Below are 12,131 nucleotides of genomic sequence, written 5' to 3'. Positions count from 1 at the left end.
TGGGTTTCCTCCAAGTGCCCCAGCTTCCTCCCACAGTCCAAATGTGCACAGGTTAAGGTGGATTGGCCATCTAAATTATAGGCGGGTGAGCTGTGGGAATGCTGGGCTACAGGGAGAGGGGTGGGGGGTGATGCCCTTCAGAGGGTCAGTGATGCTTAAGACTGGGGCAGCACATCTCAGTTGTAGCTGGGGTAGGAATTGAAGCATTTGGCTAAGGTACATAGTGCTGCTGAAGAGCTTATGCTTGAAATATCAACTCTCTGCTCCTTGGATGCTGCTGGAGCGGCTGTGCTTTCCTGGTGCCATACTTTTTGACTGAAATGCATCAGTGAACACGAAGCAAAAAAAGGACACAGAGTCTGCGGCTGGCCCTTCCTACGGCCAGACTGACTGCAGGGGGGGGGGTTAGAACGTTTGGGTTTTATTACTAGCTGCCTTCAGCTGGTATTATTTCACATGCGAATACTGTAACAGATTTCCTGCTTTTCCAAAACAAAATGTTCTTTTTATGTACAAGGGTTTAAATCTGAGTAACTTTACGGTTAAAACATTGCATATAAAAGAAAAGCAGAGATCATTCCTGTGACAGAACATTCAATAGTAAAGGCCCAACACTTCAATGGGTGTTTTTTTTTGCAGCTAAGCGATAACATGGTTTTAAGAACACTTCTTGTAAAAATGTACAAGTGATCACTCGATATGCAGAAGCCCTTAGAAAAAATACAATATAAAAAGACATTCCATACTAACTGGATCCAGTAGCTTGGAATCACAAGCAGATATTTTACATATCTCCAAGATATTCATGTTACAAACACTTCTCTTCAGACCTTGTACCAAATGGCTCCAAACTTTCGGATTATTTTGCAAGCTATCCAACAGCTAAACCCTCCTCTCCCGTACCCCAATCGTACCAACAAAGGAAAGGAACAAACTTGCATTTACATAGCACCTTTCATGACCTCAGAACACCCCAATGCACTTGAATCAGTTAAACGTTTGTGAAATGTAATATCTTCTAATGTAGGGAACTGCAGCAGCCAACTTGTACACAGCAAGCTCCTACAAATAGCAATGAGAACATGGATAATTAGTTGGTTCAGTTGGAAGGAGCAGTTTGCACCAGAACATTGAAAGGGAGGTGGTGGTAATGTCACTGAGACTCAGGTCAATGCTCTGGCAGCACGTTCAAATCCCACTGCAGCAAACTGGAGGAATCACAATTTAGTTCTGTAACTCAAAACCAATACTGGCACAAAAAAAAACTCATCCAGTTCACTGCACCCTTTAAGGATGAATATCTGACCTACACCTGACTCCAGTCCCACAGCAACGTGCTTACTCCGGAGTAAACATTCTTGAGTACTGTTTTGGAGTTTCTCATGAGGCTAATGTTGTCCTCTTTGTCCCTGAATGAAATTTGGATCTTTTCTGTTCTTACTGGTGTTATCGAATCAGAATCCCTACAGTGTGGAAGCATGTCATTCAGCCCATCGAGTCCACTCCGACCCTCCAATGCACATCCCACCCTGACCCAACAGCCTACCCTATTCCCATAACCCTGCATTTCCCTTGGCTAACCCACCCAGCCTACACATCCCTGGACACTACAGGCAATTTCCTATGGCCAATACACCTAACTTACACCCCTGTGATTGTGGGAGGAAACCAGAGCATCCAGAGGAAACCCACGCAGACACAGGGAGAAATGTCCAAACACCTCACAGATAGTTGCCCGAGGCTGGAATCGAACCCAGGTCCCTGATACTGAGAGGCAGCAGTGCTAACACTGAGCCACTGTGCCGCCCCATCAGTGAGAAACTAGGAAACGTTACAAGAAAGGTGAGGGCTAGCTAGGCCTGGCCCTCGCAACTACAGTCTGCTGTTCGAGAACTAAACCTCCAACAGTCCTCACCTTCAGAGCAGAGCATCTGCCAGCACAGAAGAGCGCAGATAAGGCTGGAGACAACAGCAACTGAGCGGGAAAATCTCGCCAGGTCCTGTGAGTGACTCACACAAGAAGAGCAGGGGGAAATAAATCAGAACAGGAGGGTATGTGGTGACGATGAGGCTGAAGTGGTGGGGTATGCTGCAGCTAATCAGATAACACAAACAGAAATAGGAACAATGAAGGCAGTACTGTCCCTCAGGCACCGCAACTCAATAAAGATCACGGGTGACCTCCTACAAACAAATCAAAACACCCATCCTTTTAAGGAAGAACAGAAAAACAGCGTCTCAGTGAAACAGAAGGCGATTGCATAGCCTGGAAGTATGGAGGGATCAGGGTGGCCTGATCCACTGAACACTAAGGGCTGCAAGTGATCGGCCAGGCAAGTGGAATGGACCTATTTCTTGGAAAGGGGGCTGCGATATATAAGCAGGGAGTCACCCAGACTCGAGAAGACAGCTTGCTCCCTCTCCACGGATGCTGTCTGAACCACTGATTTCCAGCAGGGTTTGTTTTCAGTACAGATTCCAGCATTTGCAATAATTTGCTCCGACATAAGTAGGAATGTTTTGCGACAGGACGTTGGTGATACCACATATGGAGTACTGTGTACAGTCTGGGTCTCCTTGAAGGTTGGACTTGTATCTATTGCAGTTTGGAAGGGTGGATAATTAAAAGATGCTTCCCTTTATTGGAAAGTCTAGAACTACAGGACACAGTTTTAAAAATAAAGAGAGATTGTCAATTTAAGACAGGGATGATGAGAATTTTTTTCACAGCTCTCTTCCTCAGAGCATGTTCCAGGCAATATTATTAAATATATTTAAGGCAGCGATAGACAGACTCATGACTAACAAGAGGCTCAAGATGAAAGGTGAGAATGTGGAGTTGTTGTCACAACCTGATTACACATGACCTTATTGAATGGCAGAGGAGGGTCAAAGGATTACATGTCGCTCCTAATTTGTATATTCATAAATGTGCAATTCCGCCAATTTCTCATTAACCTGATTCCCAACACCTACCCTGTCAAGACTCTAAGATTTCCAAACATTTCAACTTATTGAGACAGAGTGTTCAGTCTCTCCTCAGAACAGGCCCTATCACCCTAGCAATCAAACTACTGAACTAGTGAAGGATTCAACTCCATTATTACCTTGCTGCCTGAAATCACCAGGCATTCTGAGGTGGTGCAATAAGAGAAACTGGTCATAAATAGAGACATAAAAACAGAGAGGCCTTTCAGCCCGCTGCAACTAATGGAGGTCAAGCTGCTCCCACAGCCTGAGATCTACCCTACACAAATCCAGCACTGTCTGAACTTGCTGTCACTTGATGCCTCTCCACATGGGAGGCTCACGCAGGCCTGGCTGAGTTTCTGCACTGAATAATGGGTACAGCAACAAGCAATTCCTCAGTATGTGCACAGACAGGGCCCCACATAACTGAAGCTGTGAAGTGGTGAAGTGTGTGTGTCTAGGCTTTGATGTTGTTAAACGCAATGGCATTTCAACAGCACTTGACAGGAGCTGTTTTTATCAGCTTGTTTGGTGGAATGAGTGCAGCCTCTGTTACCAAGATTGCTGGCTCAAGCTAGGGTCTTCCGAAGCAGCAGCCTATTGCTCTGTCACCATGCTATCAATCATAAATGTCTCAGGTTTTTATTAGCCATTCTATCACTGCCGAGCTCTCTGTAGTGTGTCAAGTCCAGCGTTTGAACAACCCTGATTTTCATTGCTCCAACAGTGGCTTCTGTGCCGTAGCTGCCTAAATCTTAAACTTGGGAGATTCCTCCTTGGGCTTCTCTCTGCCTTCTTTAACAGGCTTCTCAAAATCTTGCTCTTTGGTAACAATTCCTATGTGGTTTAGTGAGAGACCATGTCTACTGATTGATTCATGTGTAGCCTATTAGGTGCTATACAGACGCAGTCTTTTGTGCTGTAGACAAACACGGTCCCCCATCTCCCAACCAGAAATGCTCTGTCGCTGCCTGAGAGCTCCCAGACTGAGACTGAGTGTTGCTGGCTCAGTGCACCAACACACTGCCTGGATTCTGATTATTAGAGCTGCCAACCAATCCTTTCCATCCTCCGCGGGGTCTGGGTGGGAGCAGGATCACTGAGCGGAAATTTAGGAAGACATTCATACCACAAATGCTGTAGTTGATTCACAATAGAAAAGGATGGGAAAATGAAATGGTTTTGATCTCAAAGTCAGTTTAATCATTATAAACGGGTGAGACAATAGATTCTGGGGTAGCACATTTGGCAGAATTCTTTTGACTCTACAAGACTCTCAGATCCTGATGCACAAATAATAAACAATTTTGAATCAAGCTCTCATCGCTTGATAACTAATGGCTGCTGCTCAATGTGAGAGGTTGGACACACTATCACTGAGCATGTTCAGGACTAAAGGGAAAATATGTTCAGCGCTGTGCTCTTAAACCCATACTATAACCCCACGTGTCACTTACAATGATCCAGGGGTATGTTCAAAGTAACTGTTCTCATTAGACACAACACAGCTCCAGCTCTCTTCAGAAATACAAACGTAGATTAAACTGTGGGGCATGCCTTTTCAGGAAAGGCAACTGTGTTAACACGTATATTTTTATTAAATTGACCAATGTTGAGGGTCTCGAGAAATATGATGCGAGTTGTGAATCTCCAGAATGCGTTGTTGATTTAATGTCACTCAGTCGTTTAGCTTCATGCTAAGTAGATCTTGCCGGTAAGTCGCACATTATTATAAACTGGCTAGGCATGCACATTATGGTTAGGTTCATGTACAAATATAAAAAAAGGCTCTTCATTAACAGGGTCAGTATGTTTTTGAGAAGGTGATAATGCCAATTCACTTTTGCAGTCCAGAAATGGGAAAGAGTCTTGATTCTGTGCGTAGCAATTTCTTAAAGAGCTTTGAAAATATTCATTTTTTACACGTTTTATTGCCGAATTTTCCTTTCCACTCTCACTAATCTTCCCATGCCTGATTTGAATTCGATCTCGTCCCCTTCTACAATCATTCTCATTCAGCCTTCAAGCCTCAAATCTCAGGTGGTTGAAGAGATAAGCTGTGGGCCCTACTGCTTCCCCAAGGTCCCAGATGGACTAATGCCCTCTCACATGCCCAGAACATTAAGTATCAGTCTGCTGTGGAGTGCAGGAGGAAGTCAAACTAACACGAGAGTTAGCTCGGAGTGAGTGTTAGACTGGAGTGAAGGTAGGGCAGTTCCATGTTAATGGGCATTATTACTGTCACTGCTGCACACATTAATCATTAGCAGGTAATAATTTCCTGATTGACACAGGAATGTTACCAGTCCTGAATACTAAAGTTACATATCAGTCTTGATAACTGCTGGTCACTATTACTGTACCAAGCTTGTGATTGGTTACATGTAGACATCATTATGAGCCTACTGTTCATCTACCTGCAAGGGCTCATGCAGAACGGTTGTCTGATGCTCTCAATGCTGGTGGCAGGGAGACACTAGGTCACAAAGTTAGTGTGTAAACTTTGCTCTTAAACTGAGAAGCTTTCTAGTCAATGTCTGGGAATGGACCAATGGCGAGAGGTTTTTAAACCAGGGGAGGTTTCTACATCTCCTATGAAATCTGATAATCATCTCAGAAATCCCAACCTTCTCAATCCTGAGCACGTTCCAATATCCTGCTCTGTGTTCTGGTAATTTTTTGCTTTGATAGAGAAACCAGGAATTGACAGCACAACTGACCAACAGGCTGTATGTGTGCCCCTCTCTACATTCACAACCAACCTCCAGCTACAGAAACCAACATTTCTCAACGAAACTAATGACTGGAAAAAAAATGTGAAGATTCAGCATGAAAGGGCGAGATCTGTTACAAACCAATTCAGATTGATGCGATGCCTGACATCAGCCACTCTGCAGGAGAGCAGGATAACTGGCTGTTTTTCTTAAAGCAATCTAACTCGACTGTACAGAGCCTGAAGGTTCACGGTAAGCAAGTGCCAATCCTTTCTGTGCTCATCATAACCCGGAGTTCTATCTAAGGAGGGCTTCACAACAATTAGTGAAAATATAGACACAATGAAGGACCAGGAAAAGGATTGGAAATAGCTAGCAGGTCTTGGAGTCTTCCTGGTGTTCAAAGACTCTCTCCCTCAAAAACTCTCCTCTCAGAAGTGAACCAATTCCCAGCACTTGCTGCTTTGAGTTCATGTTTCCAGCATTATGCTGGTATCTCCACAGTGAGTGCAATGGGCCTTCACTGACCGAACCCTCCCACCCAGACACTGAACTGCGAGGAAGCTGGCGACAACTTTGCGAGAGGTATGTCCAAAATGAAACCTGCGCCTGTAAAATCAATCAGCTTGTGTTTGAACAAGGTCAGAGTCATCTCTCCCTGGTCAGCACAAATCAGCAAGGAGCCCAGTGATGCAGCTCGGCTTGTCTGCCTTGGCTGCTGGGATGCATCCAATATTTACAAAGGCCAATGCTGGTAAGGGATCACTGCACCTTATTCTGGGCTGCTCTGTATAAAGTACTGTGCACTTCCATGGTCTCAGAGAAAGCAGTCTTCCCGAAGTGTCTTTGCAGGAGTGCAGTGGTTGGCTGCCGACTGCTGTGACTTGGGGGACTTCACATTGTGTCAGATGTCCATGTAATCGTCTTCCTCATCATCGGTGTCACTCTCCAGTGACGACTCCTGGCTTGACGTCTCCAGGATTTCCAAGGCTGGCTGGCAGAGAGTCTCTTTCTTCACGTTGGCAGCAGACTGTGCAGATAGGATGGCAGTCTGAAAGCAAACAGGAAATGCAGCCATTAGCTCAGAGTGCTACCACTACGAAGACAGAGCAAACAAAATTAGAATATCAAAACCGGAGTCTCAGTGGCCAGCACTGCGGCTGCAAGGCACGCCTTTGATGAAGCAAAGAGAATGGTAAGGATTTCTATGCAGTTACAAGAAGCCTGACTCCACTAACTAACAGGAGGGCAATCTGTGAGGAACACATTATACTTGACCCAACAGATGCCCACAAATAAACCACAGAGATCTTAAAATATTGATTACATTAATTGCAAATATTTAAAGATGGGATGCATCTAATGTCAACTGTTAGCTATCAATCATGCCAAAACCCCACTGTACTACAGACACGACTTTTGTGTAAATACCATCTTTCACACAAACAAAACTTCTCTTCACAACCCAATAAATACACGCTTAAAGATGCCATTTTAGCCCCAATTAGTGATAACTACTGCGGGTCTCAATGACCATTAACAACTGGACCTCACAAGTTCATATTACATTTAAACTACAGCAAACACTTAACTGTCCCAATATGATTAAGATAGAAATCACCCAAGATACAGTGCAGAAAGAGGCCATTTGGCCATTATGTCTGCAATGGCTGAATGAACAAGCCACATATCTTCATCCCACAGTCCAGCACCTGTTTTGTAGCCCTGCAGGCTCCAGCCAGAGATTCAGGTTCCACCCTAATGAGTTCAGGTTTCTCACTGAACTGGGCAGTGAATTTCAGATACCCACCATCCACTGTATGAAAACAATTCTCATGCCCCTTCCCTCTAATCCTTCTACCAATCACTTTAAACATGTGCATCCCTCCTCACTGACCTCTCTGTTGGGGTAAACTGGTCTCCCCTGTTAACAGTTTCCAAACCCCTTGATATTTTGCATACCTCTATTCAGTCACCCCTCATCCTCAGTAAGGGAACACCCCTCACCAGTCCAATGTTTCATCATAGTTGCAAGTTTCAAGCCTGAGCAACATTCTTACAAATCTCCTCTGTACACACTAGGGAGCAAACGCCTTATTCCTGTATTGTGGTGACCAGAACCACACAGGAAACCCCAGCTACAGTGTCTTATAGTACAGGAACTGTTTATCCTTATGATCCAACCAAGGGAAACATCCCATATGCCTTAATGAACAGTTTCTCTACCTGTCCCAGCAGGGACCCGTGGACATGCACTCTAAGATCTCTCAACTTCTCCATCCCCCTCCCCATCCTCCAATACCTCCTGGTTATTGCGTGTTCCTCTTGCTTTGCTTGTCCTCCCTAAAGAAATAACCCCACACTTCTCCAGATTGGGTTGAAAAGTGACAAATGAAATTCAGACAACCAAACTATTGATATCATCCTGCAATCATCAGCCATCCTCCTCTTCACTATCAAATACCGTTTACAAATTTCCCAATCATGATCCTACATTCAATTCTAAATCATTAAAATATGCCGTAAACGTTGAGCCCGGTGGAACACCTTTGGTTTCCATTCAGGTGAGCGCCCCTCCACTATCACCCATTGTTTCCTGTCACTAAACCCATTTTGGACCCAGCTCACTACAATTCACTGTATCCCATGGCCTTTATGTTTCCGACCAGTCTACCATGTGGGGCCTTGTCAATACCGGACTAAAAATCCATACAGACAACATCCACTGCACAAACCTCATCAATCCTCCTTGTTCCTTCCTCAAACTTCAAATAAACTAATGAATGAGTTAAGTTAGGAAATCACAATCTTCTGTTATCAAATCATGCTGACTATCCCTGATTAATCTACACCTTTCTAAGTATCATCGTCTTAATTCTGGTAATCTGTCCAAGGTACAAAGTTCACCTATCTCCAATCCTCTGGTTTCTCGCCTTGATCTACTGAGGATTGAAAAATGATCTTCCAAACAATCCCTGTTTCTTCATTGGCTTCTTTTAACAGACTGGGATACGATTTATCTGGCCCAGTCCAGATTTATCCACCTACAAGCTGGGTCAGCTGCACCAACACTTCCTTTCTCATTATGTTAATTTACCTATTAGTTCATACTCCTCCTCTACATCATCCCATTCCTTTGTGAAGACAGAAACAAAATACTCATTCTAAACCAACCTCTCCCCGGCGCGTTTCTCTACAGACAGTGACCATGTACATCTCTGATAGGTCCAATCCTTTCCTTCATCTCCTCTTGCTTTCAACATTCTGAGAGAACATCTTTGGATCTTCCTTGATTTTATGTTTTAACAAACTATTCTGATGTAATGAGGTAGTTCTGTTCCCATGTGATCCCGCATTATAAGAAAATTGAGTAATAGCAGCATCATTTAAACTAATGCGACTGGAACCATGTCATAGCCAATGCAGGTTTGCAAAGCTCGCATGCTACAAAATAATGGCCTAAATTGCTCAGTCGCCTGCTGAAGAAATGCGTGTTATAGCAGAACCGACTGTTATATTTTTTGTACCTTCCCTTTTGTGTTCCTAATTTCCTTTTTTACTTCAAAGGATGTTGCCAGGGTTGGAGGGTTTGAGCTACAGAGAGAGGTTAAATAGGCTGGGGCTGTTTTCCCTGGAGCGTCGGAGGCTGAGGAGTGACCTTATCAAGGTTTATAAAACTATGAGGGGCATGGATAGGGCAAATAGACAAGGTCTTTTCTCTGGGGTGAGGGAGTCCAAAACTAGAGGGCATAGGTTTAGGGTGAGAGGGGAAAGATATAAAAGAGACCTAAAGGGGCAACGTTTTCACGCAGAGGGTGGTACGTGTATGGAATGAGCTGCCAGAGGATGTGGTGGAGGCTGGTACAATTGCAACATTTAAGAGGCATCTGGATGGGTATATGAATAGGAAGGGTTTGGAGGGATATGGGCTGGGTGCTGACAGGTGGGACTAGATTGGGTTGGGATATCTGGTCGGCATGGACGGGTTGGACCGAAGCGTCTATTTCCATGCTGTACATCTCTATGACTCTACGACTCGTAAGCTTCTTAAAATACTTCCTTGTTGGGATGGTGATAGCTCTATTTTTCTTACCCAGTCTGCTTCTGGATACCCAGAGGCTGTAGATTTCGCAGTACCAGCCTTTAGGTTGGTGGGGAAATGTCGACACTATGTCTGTAGAATCTCGCTTCGGACATCTCCCACTGACAGTCCTTCAAGCAGCTCTTCTGGTTTTCTGAGCGCATATCAGTCGTGTCCCAGCCTCAAACCAAATGACTGAGTTTTAAAATGCTTCTACAAGCTTCAAATTTTAAATGTAAATTTTATTTTGTAGTTACTGGCAAAGTGAAATCTGTGGAACGTAACATGTTCAATTCACATTTCTCATTAAAAGATTTGACCCACTATGTCTGTACTAGCTCTCTGAATGAGTAACTTTGTCTATTCCCCTGCTTCCTCAGCGTAACCTGGCACATTCCACCTTTTCAGATAATAATCCAATTCTTCTTCAAACTTTTGATCAAATCTGATTTCATCACATCTTGAGCACTGCATTCCTGACACTAACCACTCGCTATGTAACAATGTTTCTCTGTGTCACCAAGAGTTGGTTGTCACTTTTACCAACTGCCTTAATTCTGTACTCTCTCATTCTCAATCCTTCCACCTATGAAAACAGCTTTTCCCTGGTCTATTCTGTCCTGAAGCTTCCTTGTTATGAAGATCGCCAGCAAACAGCTCCACTAGAACTTCTAACAGCAGTAGGTGCAAGGGAACTGCAAGTCTGGGAACTGTTAAAGGGGAAGAGCAGTCCATGCATGTATTAAACATATACAGTAGCGACATACGAACGACCCCGTTCACGAACAAATCAGTTTACGAACAGGATTGTACGTAAAATTTTGCTTCAACGTACGTACGAAATTCAAGGTACGAACGAAGGTACAAACGCAAAAATCCCATGTGTGTCCAAGCATTCTTCCGCTATCCGAACTATGGGAAAAACTGATTCAGTTCACAAACTTTTCGGTTCGGGAACCGGGTCCCGGAACGGATTGAGTTCGTAAGTCGAGGCGCTACTGTACATTAAATTTTCCTTTAACCTTTCCAGACAGTGGGCACCATATTTGAAACACATACTTGAGTGTTGCTGGTAAGGAGATTTTTGAGGAGCTGATAATGTTTCGCCAAACACACACATGCACACAAAGGGAGACAGTGCGGTATTATCATTAGACCATTAAACCAGAAACTCAGCTGGGGACAAGATTTCATATCCCATCATGGCAGATGGTGGAATTTGAATTCAATTATAAAGGAAAAAAAACCTGGATTAACAATCAACTGATGACCACGAAATCACTGCTGATTGTTGAGAAAACCCATCTGGTTCACAGATGTCCTCCAAGGAAGGGAATCTGCCATCCTTACCTGGTCAGGCCTACATGTGACTGCAGCCCCACAGCAATGTGATTGACTCTCAACTACCTTCTGAAATGTTCCCAGTTCATGGGCAGCTAGGGACAATCAATAAATTGTCAGGCAGCGATGGCCACACATGAATAAAAAAAAACAGGTATAGCTCACTACACAAGGAATGAGGAAATAGTCACAGACCATTTCTTACCTTCAGTTTTTGCTTGGTTTCCTCAGACACACTACCTTTTGGTGACAGGAGGGTTGGGGTCGGCGGTGTGACGGTTATCTCCGGTGGAAACTTTGCCACAGATGATGGGATAAAAAGCTTTGGCATGTTTGGAGGAACTCGCGATTTGATTCGACTGCTGTCAGCTTTGCAACTCTGGGAAACTGAGGTGGTGGAGGGTTCACTAATAGAACTGGAAGCTGCAGAGAAACAACACAATCAATTCAGTCGCAGGAATTACAGCCTTCACACAGTACAGCAATCGACAAAATAAACCAGGTTCAAATCCCAGCCCAAACTGATCAACGCTGCATTCTATGAACCAAAATAAATTACACAGCAGTTTAAAAATCAGTTCAAATGTCCACACAGATCTTTAATGTTTAGCAACATCCTTTCTATTTTTTCACCTTCACTCCTATCATGTCTAACGACTGATTTATATCCCAACAGTCTTTGTCATTTAATTGAAACTAATTTTACTTCTATTGAAATGTTCAGACTATACTAGATAGCAACTCAGGGCACATTATGAAAATTAGTGAATCTGTGGATAGTATACAGAATCATGTGCCTGCATAGATTTTCTTTTATTCACTTGTGGGACATGGACGTCATTGGCTGGTCCAGTATGTATTCCCTGTCCCTAACTGCTCTTTAGAAAGTGGTGGTGAGCTGCCTTCTTGAACCGCTGCAGTTCACCTGCTGTAAGTTGACCCTCAATTGTTATTAGGGAGTGAAATGGAGAATTGTGACCTAACAAGAACATTATAGAGAATAGTAGCCCTGGATAACAGCAAGG

General features: G+C 43.9%; 1 protein-coding gene across 5 annotated transcripts in view; it reads right to left on the bottom strand.

The window, feature by feature from the left end:
- Nucleotides 1-362: 362 nt before the first annotated feature.
- cabin1 (calcineurin binding protein 1) overlaps nucleotides 363-12,131 on the bottom strand; it is a 513,604-nt gene continuing 501,835 nt past the window's right edge. For all 5 annotated transcript variants that reach the window (XM_088000226.1, XM_088000222.1, XM_088000224.1 and 2 more), the window contains 2 exons: nucleotides 11,312-11,529; nucleotides 363-6,735 (listed from right to left, as the gene is read on the bottom strand). In XM_088000226.1, the coding sequence (XP_087856352.1) occupies nucleotides 6,589-6,735; nucleotides 11,312-11,529 (365 nt within the window). In that variant the 3' untranslated portion in view covers nucleotides 363-6,588. The remainder of the gene's footprint in view (nucleotides 6,736-11,311; nucleotides 11,530-12,131) is intronic.

This window comes from Chiloscyllium plagiosum, unplaced genomic scaffold, assembly GCF_037043375.1.
Source record: "Chiloscyllium plagiosum isolate Xiang-an unplaced genomic scaffold, Cpla_swu_hap1 HiC_scaffold_24, whole genome shotgun sequence".
Taxonomy (NCBI): Eukaryota; Metazoa; Chordata; class Chondrichthyes; order Orectolobiformes; family Hemiscylliidae; genus Chiloscyllium; species Chiloscyllium plagiosum.
Note: the sequence above shows the minus strand (reverse complement) of the source record. Positions and strands in the feature narration are given on the sequence as shown.